The sequence below is a fragment of the Phyllobates terribilis genome, unplaced genomic scaffold (genome assembly GCF_046119375.1).
Source record: "Phyllobates terribilis strain yellow unplaced genomic scaffold, ASM4611937v1 Scaffold_10__3_contigs__length_209671492, whole genome shotgun sequence".
Classification (NCBI taxonomy): Eukaryota; Metazoa; Chordata; class Amphibia; order Anura; family Dendrobatidae; genus Phyllobates; species Phyllobates terribilis.
The window spans coordinates 41,372,805-41,388,662 of NW_027362770.1; the positions used below are offsets into that span (position 1 = coordinate 41,372,805).

The window sequence follows — 15,858 nt, forward strand, 5'->3', positions numbered from 1 at the left end:
TGGCGCCAATATCGCTGATTGGTCACGGCCGGCGGTCGCGACTAATCAGCAGAGAGGTGTTTAAATTTGGCGCCAATACTGCTGATTGGTCACGGCCGGCAACTAAAACCAATCAGCAGTATTGGCGCCAAATTTAAACACCGCTCTACTGATTGGTCGCGACTGGCGACGAAAAACAATCAGCACAGCGGTGTTTAAACTTGGCACCAATATCGCTGATTGGTCGCGGCCGCTGCCCGCGAACAATCAGCGTCGTATTAGTGAGGACCGGGGAGCGGCGCTGCCTGTGCAGCTACTTCCGCTGCGAGAAGCAGGGAGATGAGCGGCTGCTCGCAGCAGAAGCATCCCGACCGGCGGCGCCGCTCCCCGGTCCTCCGTTCACATTTGCCGTCGGGAGATCAGCGGTTCTAGCCGCTGATCTCCTGACGGTAGCCGCATGGAGGTCAGCGGTGCCGCCGGTCGGGGTAGTTCTGCTGCTAGCAGCCGCTCATCTCCCGGCTGCATCGCCGCTGACCTCCGTGCGGCAGATGAGCCGCTAACGGCCGCCATCTTTTTTCTGAAATCCCGCGTCGCTGATTGGCCGCGGCTGGACCAATCATCGACGCGGGATTTCCTAGACAGACAGACAGACGGGATAAGACAATTATATATATTAGATGCTCAGCACTGAGAACACTGCAGTTACACAGTATCACCAGCAGGTGAAGCAGACAATTGCACACTGCTCAAAAAAATAAAGGGAACACTCAAATAACACATCCTAGATCTGAATGAATGAAATATTCTCATTGAATACTTTGTTCTGTACAAAGTTGAATGTGCTGATAACAAAATCACACAAAAATCATCAATGGAAATCAAGTTTATTAACCAATGGAGGCCTGGATTTGGAGTCACCCCCAAAATTAAAGTGGAAAAACACACTACAGGCTGATCCAACTTTGATGTAATGTCCTTAAAACAAGTCAAAATGAGGCTCAGTATTGTGTGTGGCCTCCACGTGCCTGTATGACCTCCCTACAATGCCTGGGCATGCTCCGGATGAGGTTGAGGATGGTCTCCTGTGGGATCTCCTCCCAGACCTGGACTAAAGCATCCGCCAACTCCTGGACAGTCTGTGGTGCAACGTGATGTTGGTGGATGGAGCGAGACATGATGTCCCAGATGTGCTCAATCGGATTCAGGTCTGGGGAACGGGCGGGCCAGTCCATAGCTTCAATGCCTTCATCTTGCAGGAACTGCTGACACACTCCAGCCACATGAGATCTGGCATTGTCCTGCATTAGGAGGAACCCAGGGCCAACCGCACCAGCATATGGTCTCACAAGGGGTCTGAGGATCTCACCTCGGTACCTAATGGCAGTCACGCTACCTCTTGCGAGCACATGGAGGGCTGTGCGGCCCTCCAAAGAAATGCCACCCCTCACCATTACTGACCCGCTGCCAAACCGGTCATGCTGAAGGATGTTGCAGGCAGCAGATCGCTCTCCATGGCGTCTCCAGACTCTGTCACGTCTGTCACATGTGCTCAGTGTGAACCTGCTTTCATCTGTGAAGAGCACAGGGCGCCAGTGGCGACTTTGCCAATCCTGGTGTTCTGTGGCAAATGCCAAGCGTCCGGCACATTTGTGGCCTGCTGGAGGTCATTTTGCAGGGCTCTGGCAGTGCTCCTCCTGTTCCTCCTTGCACAAAGGCGGAGGTAGCGGTCCTGCTGCTGGGTTGCTGCCCTCCTACGGCCCCCTCCACGTCTCCTGGTGTACTGGCCTGTTTCCTGGTAGCGCCTCCAGCCTCTGGACACTACGCTGACAGACACAGCAAACCTTCTTGCCACAGCTCGCATTGATATACCATCCTGGATGAGCTGCACTACCTGAGCAACTTCTGTGGATTGTAGCGTCCGTCTCATGCTACCACGAGTGTGAAAGCACAACCAACATTCAAAAGTGACCAAAACATCAGCCAGAAAGCATTGGTACTGAGATGTGGTCTGTGGTCCCCACCTGCAGAACCACTCCTTTATTGAGTGTGTCTTGATAATTGCCAATAATTTCCATCTATTGTCTATTCCATTTGCACAACAACATGTGAAATTGATTGTCAATCAGTGTTGCTTCCTCAGTGGACAGTTTGATTTACTTGGAGTTATATTCTGTTGTTTAACCCTAGAACGCATGACCATAAAAATCTACACTTTCATATACCTGGGGCCTTTTAGGCCCGTGTGCAAATAACATGGAATAACTCAAGCAAAAATGACAAACAACTATATACCTGAGGAATACCTAGAGTTTCAAAATTCTAACTAAAGTAATCTTGCAGAAAATAGAAAACAATTAACAGGGCGGGCCTGCGAGGCCCCAGGTATGCGTTCTAGGGTTAAGTGTTCCCTTTATTTTTTTTGAGCAGTGTATATAATGCTAAGCACTGAGAACACTCCAATTACACAGTACAACCAGCAGGTGACTCAGATAACGAATCACTGAGAACACTGCAGTTACGCAGTATCACCAGCAGGTGACTCAGATAACGAATCACTGAGAACACTGCAGTTACGCAGTATCACCAGCAGGTGACTCAGATAACGAATCACTGAGAACACTGCAGTTACGCAGTATCACCAGCAGGTGACTCAGATAACGAATCACTGAGAACACTGCAGTTACGCAGTATCACCAGCAGGTGGCGCAGACAATGAATCACTGAGAACACTGCAGTTACACAGTATCACCAGCAGGTGGCGCAGACAATGAATCACTGAGAACACTTCAGTTACACAGTATCACCAGCAGGTGGCAGAGACAATGAATCACTGAGAACACTGCAGTTACACAGTATCACCAGCAGGTGGCGGAGACAATGAATCACTGAGAACACTGCAGTTACACAGTATCACCAGCAGGTGACTCAGATAACGAATCACTGAGAACACTGCAGTTACGCAGTATCACCAGCAGGTGACTCAGATAACGAATCACTGAGAACACTGCAGTTACGCAGTATCACCAGCAGGTGGCGCAGACAATGAATCACTGAGAACACTGCAGTTACACAGTATCACCAGCAGGTGGCGGAGACAATGAATCACTGAGAACACTGCAGTTACACAGTATCACCAGCAGGTGGCAGAGACAATGAATCACTGAGAACACTGCAGTTACACAGTATCACCAGCAGGTGGCGGAGACAATGAATCACTGAGAACACTGCAGTTACACAGTATCACCAGCAGGTGGCGCAGACAATGAATCACTGAGAACACTGCAGTTACACAGTATCACCAGCAGGTGGCGCAGACAATGAATCACTGAGAACACTGCAGTTACACAGTATCACCAGCAGGTGGCAGAGACAATGAATCACTGAGAACACTGCAGTTACACAGTATCACCAGCAGGTGGCGGAGACAATGAATCACTGAGAACACTGCAGTTACACAGTATCACCAGCAGGTGGCGCAGACAATGAATCACTGAGAACACTTCAGTTACACAGTATCACCAGCAGGTGGCAGAGACAATGAATCACTGAGAACACTGCAGTTACACAGTATCACCAGCAGGTGGCGGAGACAATGAATCACTGAGAACACTGCAGTTACACGGTATCACCAGCAGGTGGCACAGACAATGAATCACTGAGAACACTTCAGTTACACAGTATCACCAGCAGGTGGCGCAGACAATGAATCACTGTAAACACTGCAGTTACACAGTATCACCAGCAGGTGGCGGAGACAATGAATCACTGAGAACACAGCAGTTACACAGTATCACCGGCAGGTGGCGCAATGAATCACTGAGAACACTGCAGTTACACAGTATCACCTGCAGGTGGCGCAGACAATGAATCACTGAGAACACTGCAATTACACAGTACCACCAGTAGGTGGAGTGCTGCAGCGCTGCGGGCCAATAGGACGGGAGGGGCGGGCTCCACGTCAGGTTATATAAGCGGCTGTCAGGGGGCGATCCGTCAGTCAGCTGAGTAAAGAAGACCCGGGGGTCAGTGCGTGGGGTGGGGGACGTAAATGACATTTTTCTAGGAGACATCCGGGAAGGAGAAGAAACAATATCCAAGATCAAGTAACCTCGTAAGCCGTGGACCTCCCGCACCCCGGACAAGGTACGCACAGGGTTAATGGCGGCTGCTAGAGGTCAGCTCTTGGGGACGCGATCGCTTAGCCTGTGGGGTCCCGCAGCTGAGGCACCTGGCAGTCAGTGCGCTATAGGCGGTGAGCCCCCCCATATTGGTGCCTGTACGGCCCGGCCTGCTCTGTTACCATGGGGAAGACTAGTCCAGGCTTGTCCTGTCTGTGGGCGGAGTCTAGGCGGGGCTGTGGGGGAGGGGCTGGCGGCACGTGACGCTGGTGTCAGCAGCTGTTCAGGGTTTACACTAGGACTGACTGACACTAAAAGCCCCCGGAGGCAGAGTCAGGCAGTGTGGGGTCTGGGAGCTCTGCTACACTGCGCATGTGTGCGGGGAGAGGAGCCCAGTGTGTGTAATGTGTGAGAAGGCTCCTCTGAGACCCCGGGAGGGCTCGGCCGGACATCCCTGTACAGGGACAGGAGAAGGCTAGCTAATGAGGGCAGCTGCACTGTATGGAGTGGTCTTACATTGGGGGGGCTAGGAGGTAACTGAGGGCAGCTGCACTGTATGGAGTGGTCTTACATTGGGGGGGCTAGGAGGTAACTGAGGTCAGCTGCACAGTATGGAGTGGTCTTACATGGGGGGGATGCTATGAGGTAACTGAGGTCAGCTGCACTGTATGAAGCGGTCTTACATTGGGGGGGCTAGGAGGTAACAGGGCAGCTGCACTGTATGGAGTGGTCTTATGTAGCACCCTGAGGACTCGGCTGCTACAGGGGTATTGCACCTCAATCCAGAGGTGTGGTATTCCACTCCCGGGTAAGGATGGAGTGTGGGACTGAGCTCAGTAGGCTGCATGCACTACATACATCCCATTTCCGGGGGACAGAACTACGGTACTCCCACTAGAGAAATGTGCAGGTACGACAGCGTCTGTCCCTGGCTGGAGTGGGAGGGGGGTGGAACATCCCAGTAGTGTAGGGGGAGTACTCTGGGTAAAGCTAGGAGCCCATTGGGTGCTGGTCACCTGGGCTCACACATAGAGGGCGTATATAAGGTGGGCACCATCTAGAGACAGGGTCTTTTTAGTCAAGTTCAGCCTGAGGAGAAGCAGAGCAGAGGAGCTCAGCCAGGAGGGCTGACAGGGAGCTGTGGCTCCGGCTGGGCCCAGCTCCAGGGCCAAGCATGAAGAAAGAGGAGGAAGAAGGACCCAGAGAGGCAGAGCCAGAGGGAACCCTAAGATCCCAGAATCAGACCAAAAAGGGTGAAGGGTTGGCAGAAAAGGGCACCGGATCCCAAGCTGGCGGAGGCAAAAGTAACCCTTAGCCAGGAACCGGAGGTCGTGGGCAAGCTTTGCCACGACCCTCACCACATCCACCAGGAAGGTACACCAAGAGTAGGGTCAGGAAAGCCAGAGAAGGTTTTGCCATCAGAAGGCCCAAGGGAACCGGACAAAGGTGGATCCCTGGTGGGGACGGCCAGCAGAAAGAGAGAGAGGGGAGCTCAGGACCACGCTCCAGAACTGCCTGGGGGTTAGCCGAGCCCCGCACCTGGTGGACGCAGCACGGCTCGGGTGGTCACTCAAGGCCAGAGTGACTAAAGCAACATCAGTGAGTAAAAACCCTGAAACTGCATCCCACGTCTCTGTGCCTCCTTACCGCACCATCACAACCTCCATCATCTACTCCTGCTGCCCTGAGGCCATACCCCTCCCGTTGGGGGTTATACCATCCCTGCTGCACCCATACCACCGGCCTCAGCGGACTGTTTTGCAGCGGCGGCCTTGTGACCGCAAATCAACGGGTGGCGTAGTCGACACACATTCTAACATCTACTGCTAATAGACTCGCCGCTTAGTTTGACTCCCTGGGCACGGACCGGATCACCGCCACGAGACTACTACCCCCATCTGATCCGGCTCCGGGTAAGCCCCTGTGCGCGCGATGCCGCACGACACAGAAGGCCCAGGGGCGCGTCACTTACATTCAGGGGCTAGGAGGTAACTGAGGGCAGCTGCACTGTATGGAGTGGTCTTACATTGGGGGGGCTAGGAGGTAACTGAGGGCAGCTGCACTGTATGGAGTGGTCTTACATTGGGGGGGCTAGGAGGTAACTGAGGGCAGCTGCACTGTATGGAGTGGTCTTACATTCGGGGGCTAGGAGGTAACTGAGGGCAGCTGCACTGTATGGAGTGGTCTTACATTGGGGGGGCTAGGAGGTAACTGAGGGCAGCTGCACTGTATGGAGTGGTCTTACATTCGGGGGCTAGGAGGTAACTGAGGGCAGCTGCACTGTATGGAGTGGTCTTACATTGGGGGGGCTAGGAGGTAACTGAGGGCAGCTGCACTGTATGAAAGCGGTCTTACATTGGGGGGGCTAGGAGGTAACTGAGGGCAGCTGCACAGTATGGAGTGGTCTTACACTGCGGGTGGGCTAGGAGGTAACTGAGGGCAGCTGCACTGTATGGAGTGGTCTTACACTGCGGGTGGGCTAGGAGGTAACTGAGGGCAGCTGCACTGTATGGAGTGGTCTTACACTGCGGGTGGGCTGGGAGGTAAGAGGCCATCTGTGGCTCATGGGCGATTGAGCGTGACTGCTATTATACAGTGATATCTTGCCTCAGATGTGGAGCGCTGTGATTACATACAGAACTTTCGCTGGGTCTGATCTCGCGTCTTGTCTTGCAGATGATTGACGCGCTTGTAACCTCAGAAGCTCAGCGCCTTCTTCACCAGCTGCACTCCTTCTTGGAGCAGGAGCTGAAGTGTCAGCCAAAAGCTTGTGGTTTGCGGTTGATAGAATCTGCTCACGACAATGGCCTCCGGATGACGTCCAGACTTCGTGACTTTGAAGTGAAGGATCTGCTTAGTCTAACTCAGTTCTTTGGTTTCAGTACAGAAACCTTCTCATTGGCTGTGAACATTTTGGACCGTTTCTTAGCCAAAATGAAGGTAAGGGACCCATCCTGGTAGATCTGCTACTATGGCTAGGTCCATGCTACGTTTGTGGCCAGTGTTGGGTGCATACACTTAGGTATGTGCTCGATGTTGGTCACTGTCAGAATTTATTTTGAGGCATCTGTCCACCATAAGGACGCATTATAAAGAGCAATCTACTGCTTGGCGTACATTTCTTTGCAGTGTTCCACCATATAGGAACACAGAGTCGGAGGGCGGTGTGTGGGGGGGGGGGGGTTCCCTACAGTTATTGCAATCCTTTCTCAATCCAGATGTTTGCCAACATCATTCCAGCAGTGTCTGCACAGTCTCTCCTGGTAATTGCATGACATTGTCAGGTGATCCTTGCGGCCAGTCAGTGCTGGCTTCACTCTCCCCGCTTTCAGGCATATCACATACATACTTGAGAGCAGAGGCTGCGCAACGGCAGGAGATGAGCATAGGAGTTTTACTGGGAGCAAGCACAGGGATTGAGAAGGTATTGTCCGAGTAGTGGACAGCCCCTTTAAACAAATCGTAAGCAGACAGAAGCTGAGAACATGCTGCTGAATTGGGGCCTATGGGCATGTTGCAGTATACTGTGGATGACGTGCACACAGACCCTTACTTTTAGCTGGGTGCATACGCTAAATGCTACATTTTCAGTTATGATGGCAACAGCTAATATCTGCTGGAAATGATCACTAGCATACAGCAATTATCACTAAAGAGGGTTTCTGAATTAAAAGCAGATGTCCTGCCAGGAAAGATTCTTCGATACCCCCGATTCATGATCTGGCAACTTTATTTTATTTTTTTTTTTCCCTTTCCCTTCTGGGTGGGGAAAGTCTATACCCCAACATGTATATGAAGTGTAACTTCCTATGGGCTGGAGTGGCAACGCCACAAACCCACTTTGAGGAATTTACAGATTTGGACAGTTAGTAAGTGAAGACTTCTCTCAAGGCAGCACTGATCCCACGATTAGTCTGGAACACGCACCACTACATTGGGCAAGAGTAAAAACTGAACTCTGAGGAAGAATAAGAAAAAGCACTGTTAAAGCGAAGCTGTCAGGTCCCTCATGCCCTTCAGCCTAACAGTATTCACCCATGTAGGACTAAATTCCCTGCCTAACCAGCCCTGTAGAACATTATTCAATGAAAACGAGGGCTGGTTACGCAGGGAATTTAGTCCTATATGGGTGAATGCTGCAGAGTTGGAGGGCATGGGGGACCTGACAGGTTCCCTTTAATTCCTGGAACAAGCATCACAATACAAATGGCATATCTTCCAGGCCTGATGTTGGCATTGGTTACTCTTCCTTTTTATGTTTGTATTTGTCTCTTATTACCTGAGAGTACTTGCAATATTCATATATAACATTTATTTTATAATTTCAGGTACAACCAAAATATCTGGGCTGTGTTGGCTTAACGTGTTTGTACCTTGCCGTAAAAACCACAGAAGAAGAAAGAAACGTGCCCCTGGCGACCGATCTGATAAGGATAAGTCAGTACAAATTTACAGTGTGTGACATGATGCGCATGGAGAAGATCGTCTTGGAAAAGTTGGGCTGGAAAGTGAGAACCACAACCGCGTATCACCTCTTACAAGTCTACCATTCCCTTGTTGTGGAGAACTTATCAAGCGAAAGGTAAAATCATTACTATTGAGGACACTCTGTAAATACTGGGTCATCTATCCTGGGTGGGATCAACACGAGTTGTGGCCTGATCATGGAGGTGATGCACTGACTGGTCGGGGTCCCCTGACCTAAGGTCTGCAGCGTCATGCACATATGAGGTTGTCCGTGAAAGTGTGTGAACCTGGCATGTAGCGCAGTGCAGCAGCTCGATCACTACAGCGACAGCTTGGCAAACAATGAAAAGTTCTGTTCTGCAAGGCATTCTGGGAGACGCAAGACTGCAGAATTGGGGATGTTGCTGTAGATAAGGGGCTGCCAGAGATTATTAAGACTAGCTGGAGGGTGGTAATGTCACAATGGGGGCAGGCTTTGCAGCATTGAGATTCTCTTCCCCACCCCCATGTGCTGACTTCTCCGTCTGTGCTCTCTTCTTTGACCTGTCTACCCCATGTGCTATCCCCCTTGTCTGCTGTCTCTCTCCTTCCTGAGCTGTTCTCCCCTCACGTGCTGTTCCATTTGGTCCCCCCCCCCCAATCTGCTGTCTTCTCTCATGTGATCTCTTCTTTGACCTGCGTACCCAATGTGCTCTCCCCCTAGTCTGCTCTCTCTCCACCCCTGTGCTGCCTTCTTCCCTCATGTGTTCTCTTGTTTGAGCGGTCTCCCAGTGCAGTAAATCAGACCACCGTCATCTTCGCGCAGATAATGGCGGTCACATTAAAACTGGACATGCGCTCCTCCTGTACAAAGATGGTGGCGGTCATTGAATCATTCGGCTGATCCCGGTGGCGTGTTCGCGACGGTGTTCTGCTGGTGGTACTGCGCAAGAGGCTAGTACCACCAGTGGTTTTCATATTGAGACACCCATCACTTGGGTGTCCCAATATGGCAGTCGACGAACTTCCGCCACTTGGGATCCGGACACATCTGGACAGAACAGGATCTGAAGACATTACAAGGTAAGTACTGTATATTATAGATGACGGAAGAAATGTAAAGATGCAACAAAATAGATGTATAGCTGAGGGCACCCTTCTCCAGACTGGTGGGTCAGTGAAGCTCTCTGAAAGCTGCAGTGTTAAGGCCCCCATATACAGTACAGACCAAAAGTTTGGACACACCTTCTCATTTAAAGATTTTTCTGTATTTTCATGACTGAAAATTGTACATTCACACTGAAGACATCAAAACTATGAATTAACACATGTGGAATTATCAAGAGAATGCCAAGAGTGAGCAAAAGGTGGCTACTTTGAAGAACCTAGAATGTAAGACATATTTTCAGTTTTCACACTTTTTTGTTAAGTATATAATTCCACATGTGTTAATTCATAGTTTTGATGCCTTCAGTGTGAATGTACAATTTTCATAGTCAAGAAAATACAGAAATTTCTTTAAATGAGAAGGTGTGTCCAAACTTTTGGTCTGTACTGTACACTATGTGGCTGATGGCTATATCTGCCAACTCCCCCTTACATAGGAAAGCTTGGATAACTGTTCCTGTGCACTCGCTCTTCGGCTTCCGCTCTTCCATCGGTTGGTACAGCCAGTCCACCCATGCCATCTTACTTTAATGTGCATGGGGGGCCTTTAAAAAGAATTTTGTGGCCAAACTGTTCTTGTTAAGAGTAGAAAGAGTGTAATCAGACATGCTTGAGTGACACCGGTACAGTGCGAGAAGGGACCCTGCCTGCGAGGGGGATAGGTAGTATGCTTTCCTGAAGAGGTGGGTTTTCAGGATGCATTTGCTAATCAGGTCGACAAATTACCTCAATGACCCACCCTGTAAACATTATAAAGGTTCACTACTCTGATAACCCCTTCTCAATCACTGTTTTCCTCAAGAAAAAAACCGTTATACTCTCCTCTGGTTCCAGCAGTGTCTGCACTGACTCTCCTGGGGATTACATGACATTGTCACGCGATCCCTGCAGCCAGTCAGTGGTTGCTTCACTCTTTTCTCCTACAGACATAACTGATATCTGGAGGAAGTCAAAGCTGCGGGTGCTCACTTCCTCTGGATGTCTGATTTTGTCCAAAGGGAGGGAAAGTGAAGCAGCTGCTGACTGGATGCAGGGATTGTCACGTGAGCCGGTGCTGTCACCGCTGGAAGCAGAGGCGAGTATTAGGCTGTGTTCCCACTATGCTTTTTTTTTTTTTTTTTTTTTTTTTAGCGTTTCCACAGCGGCAATTCCGCTGCAGAAACACTTAAACGCTTGGTAGAAGGTCTGCTATGTTTCCCAATGATCAGCATGTGCTGTGCACAAATTTCCGCTGCGGATTATCATTGTGGAAAAAATACGCAGCACTACCAATTTTGCGGAAGCGCGGCGTTTTCGCCGCCATTGACTTGCATGGAATCCGCATCACTGCATCTGTACATGCAGATTCCATGTGTTTCAATGTGCGGATGGTACCCGGATTTGGAGAAGAGGACCTGGGTACCATAGAACCTGTAAAAAAAAAATATATATATATTATATTATATAATATAATATAATATAATATATTATATTTCTTACCTTACCTTCTGATGGTCCCGGAGTCCTTGTCTCGGCTTGCCGGCAGCTCGCGGTAGACTAAAGGCCCTGCGCTGACGTCATTTAGTCATGTGACTGGTCACGCGACCGCTGACGTCGGCAGGTCCTTAAATCTACCGCTAGCTGCCGGCAAACCAGGACGCATCGACTAAAGACACCGGGGGCCATCAGAAGGTAAGTATAATATTTATTTTTTTATTTTTTACCATTCTTTCGGTCACACTATATATGTATATGTATACATATACATATATGTATATGTGACCAAGTTGACAAGCACTTTCCTAGTGATGCTAATATCGCTTGGAAAGCGCTTGACAACCCGCATGTGGAAATGCAAGTGAAGAACGCTTCACTTACGCTTGTCCCTGGCAGGAAAAACACATGTACAATCTGCATGTACAATCCGCATGCGTTTTTTTTCTGCCAGGGAGATGCAGAAACGCTCAGGAAAAAATCCGGAGCATTTCTGCATCATGGGCACATAGCCTGTTATTTTCCTTGGGCAAACAGTGATGAGAAGGGGTTGTCTGGGTAGTGAACATTCCCTATTAACAAATCCTAACTTCCACTCTTGCACTGGATTATACATCTACAAATGGAAAGTGATGCAAATTTGCAATGACTAGAATTATATATATATATATATATTATATATTTTTTTTTATTATTTCTTTCTGCTCCTTTCCCTCCATTAGGCAAAAACTATTTCCATTGGAACATCTTGAAGCAAATCTTAAGGCCTGTCACTGTAGGCTTGGATTCTCTAAAGCAAAGGTGAGTCAAGGGAGAGAAATGGCACAAATTCTGTGATGTTGCCCTTATATACGGAATCTAAATTTTAGTAATAATCTTTATTTATATAGCGCCAACATATTCCGCAGCACTTTACAATTCCGACAATTTAGACCTCATCGGCCCTGTCCCCATTGGGGCTCTCAATCTACATTCCCTAGCTGTATGTCTTTGGAGTGTGGGCGGAAATCCACAAAACATGGGGACAACATACAAACTCCTTGCAGAATGTTGTCCTTGGTTGGATTTGAACCCAGGACCCCAGCACTGCAAGGTTGCGGTGGTAACCACTGAGCTACCGTGCTGCCCAATCTTGTCCATATTACAGACCAATCCCCCTTGTAGTAGCACTTAAAAGGGATATCCGGGTCTTTTTTTTTTTTTTTTTAAAGTCCCTGATATCCTTTTTTAAAGATTTCTTGGAGTCTGACATCTGGGACCCCCTTGATCCTGACTATTAAATAGACACTGCACTGCTTCAGCTCGGCACACCCTTTAATCTTTTCCTGCCCAAGATGCTTTTGTGGGGGAGATGGTGGGAATGGGGGGGTCTGAAAATGAGTTCTTCAATTTTAAACTTTAAAAAGACCCCAAAAACCATGCTACTCCCTAAAGTGGAGCTGTAATGAAGCAAGTGACAAATGGAAGTGCCAGCCCTTCATTCCCAGGTTAGATGGGGGGGGGGGGGGGGGTGGAGGGTCTTAGAGCTTGTACTGTAAGTGATGGCATATTCTAGTGTCATGCCATGTCTTACATCAAGAGTCCCAAGTTGTAGGTTGTGGTTTTTTTTTTGGACTCCATTCATTTTATCTTCATAATGTAGTAAAAAAGACGGGATAAGATTCCAAGTGATAAATTCAAGCAGGATTTTAATATTTATTTGCAGTTTTTATGGTTTTCAATGGGTAATGAATGACTCCCCGTAGCGGAGATTACCTTCTCTCACACGTTTGCCGTCTTTTTCTTGCCTAGCCCTCTTTGTTGGCATTGTCTATATTGGCGGTTGAGATGCAGGATCAGAAGCTGTATGAATTGTCAGAAGTAATAGAAGGTCTCCAGACATATTCCAAGGTGAGAGGACTTGCCTGACACAATTCCCCTAACCCCACCAGCATGGCCTTTGTGACTTCTGCCTTCCATTGTAGACTACAGTACAGACTGGAATATCTCCTTACGAAATGTTAATACGTTCTTGCCCTTGCTTCCAGATCAGCGGCAGAGACCTATTCTGCTGGAAAGAATTAGTATCAAAGTGCCTTGCAGAATATTCTTCAAGCAAATGTTCAAAGCCAAATGTTCAGAAGCTCAAGTGGATTGTATCTGGCCGCACGGCGAGACAGCTGAAGCACAGTTACTACAGGATAGCACATCTTCCCACCATTCCAGAATCTGGCTCCTAATACACAGGTAAGTGGTGTTAATTGTCGGGATAAAATATTAATAGAACTTGTAAATATCTTCGATCAGAGGAAAAAGGAATCCAGCTTCAGAAATCCATAAAATTGCACTTTTAAAATTTTCCAGTAAGCATAAATGTCACAGCCCCAGGTTGGGGGAGGGAGGGGGGCTGGGCAGACTCCTTTCAGACCCTCTGGTCTTTAATCATAGCCAAGGATCAAATTACTGCTGCTCATAAGTCTAATGGGAGCAGAGTGAGACACTCTGCTTCTAACTGTTTTAACTTGGCAGAGTGCTGGATTCACAGCTGCACTGCTCACACTGCAGTATGTCCATGAATACTACTGCTTCTAAGGGTGTGCTTCAGAGATGGGTGAGCAGGATCGCTCCTTCTGTGAACAGTGAGACATGCTAACAGCTAGTCTCTACCCAGCAGCTTGGTTACATTTAGAAATGGAGCCTGCAGAGGAGAGACCTGATCATGTAACTCACATAATGGCTTTATCCCTCATGTACATAGTAACTTTTATTTATGCTTTAATCTACAAAGTTAGGGTGTATGTTCCAGTATTGAAGATTGTGTTTTTGTAATTTTGATAAATGTCTTCACATGATACACTCTTTAAGGTTGGATTAGACTTGTATTACGGGCTGACTTTGCATCGAGGTTATGGCCACCAGTCAGTCTGAACCCAGGTTTAATGATGTCCACTAACAGTATTAATTATGATGCTGGTAACGCGTGTCCATTAGCCAGTGGTTGTACCAGGCCTAGAATTATTTCTGTGACACTGACTAAATTGATCCATGTATCCTGAAATCATTTGAAGTATGAGCTGATCTGTAGTACCTGGGGGTGGCCACTATGAGGTGTACAGAGCTGCTGTTAAGTTCTGCCCACTGTTTATATCCAACTGGCACTGAGAACAGCTGATTGCTTGGGGGGGGGGGGTAACCAGTGTCAGACTCCCACCGATCTGATGTTGCCCACCTATCCTATGGAAAGTCATCAATATAAGACTGAAATGTTTGTTTTTTTTGGTTTTTCAACTTTTAGTAAATTTTTTTTTTTTTTTTCTTTCACTTCAGGATTTGAAAACAATTGACCTTCTGGACACTGGAGCTTATGTGAGATCCATAAACTGTGAAGCCTACAGATAACATGGCAGCTAGTTATTCAAAGACAAAATGTGACATAAAGGTCTTCAGGACTTGGAGAGATCTGCACAGGACTAGAGGCTTGGTGCTGGCTAAACACACTTGGCAATAGGAGGTGGCGCAGGAGAAAACATGAATGGTGCCTGTTGTATGTTCACTCACGCATTCATGGTCCATTTTGATGGGTTTTGCAGCATAAGCTCGATGCAGGTCCTTAATTCTCATCCCTCAGATGTTAAATACTAATGTAGATATAAGCTGCACCCAGTACAGTCTGCATAGTTCAGGGGTGGGGGGGGGGGTTCAGTATTCTGGCTAAAAGTACATCCATATGAATGTGCCCTGAGTAACTGACTACACTACATACTGATGTACTATCGGCATAACTCTGCTTGTCTGGCGCTCTGGCCATACAAGTATAACATGGAAACTAATGGCCTCTGTACTTTCTCCGAAAAAAGCACTTTACTAGTTTTCTACACATTTCCGGTGGTGGCGCCGTGAGATGTTTGTGTCGAGCAATACACACTTGTCACACATGAGCTAGACCGTTACTGATGGTCTAGCATTTAGTTATTAAAGTAATTTAGCCTTTAAAACTTGATTTATTAATGATGGTTGCCTTCTAGGCACTCTGTTATAAGCTGAAACATGGTCAAAGTTACTAACGGTATGTGGACATCTACTGTCTAGAAGGAAGATGAGGGCAATCCCATTGAGCTTTCCCAAGCTTGATTCTGTGAAGTTAATCTGATTAAGTAGGTGTATGTAGCTATGAAGCTACATTATATCAGTCTTCTGCATTTCACTTAATGGTTTTCTTCTACTCGAAGGGATGTATTTAATATTTATACTGATATCAGTTGTTTGGCTGGTATCGTTAATCTAAGAACTAAGCTGTCCATCATTGAGGAGTTGCCTACAGACGGGCACATTCAAGGGCCTATGTCAGTGTTACAAGGAAGTGCCTCTACACAATGCAGTAAGAAGTGAGCCTTTCAATAAATGTGTTGAAAAGAAGGCAATGTGTCTTGTCTCTTGTTCAGCAAAACATCTTTGAACATCCACCATATTTGACTGTAGGTACTATGTGCTTTTCTTTGTAGGGCTCATTATGTTTTCAGTGAACTTCAGAATGACGTGCCTGTCCTAAAAGCTATATCTAGTTCTCATCTGTCCATAAGACTTTCCAAGAAGGATTTTTGGCTTACTCGCGCACATTTTGGCAAACTGCAGTCTAGCTTGTTTGTCTGTCAGCAGTGGGGTCCTCCTGGGTCTCCTGCCTTAGCATATCATTTCA

General features: G+C 47.9%; 1 protein-coding gene across 1 annotated transcript; it reads left to right on the forward strand.

Moving 5' to 3' along the window:
- The first annotated feature begins 3,939 nt into the window (after positions 1–3,939).
- Positions 3,940–15,578, forward strand: CCNG1 (cyclin G1). Its single transcript, XM_073649532.1, has 7 exons — positions 3,940–4,122; positions 6,774–7,037; positions 8,426–8,679; positions 11,906–11,984; positions 12,975–13,073; positions 13,211–13,409; positions 14,490–15,578. The coding sequence occupies exons 2-6, from the start codon at positions 6,774–6,776 to the stop codon at positions 13,400–13,402; spliced, it is 888 nt and encodes a 295-aa protein (XP_073505633.1). The 5' UTR covers positions 3,940–4,122; the 3' UTR covers positions 13,403–13,409; positions 14,490–15,578.
- Positions 15,579–15,858: the final 280 nt, after the last annotated feature.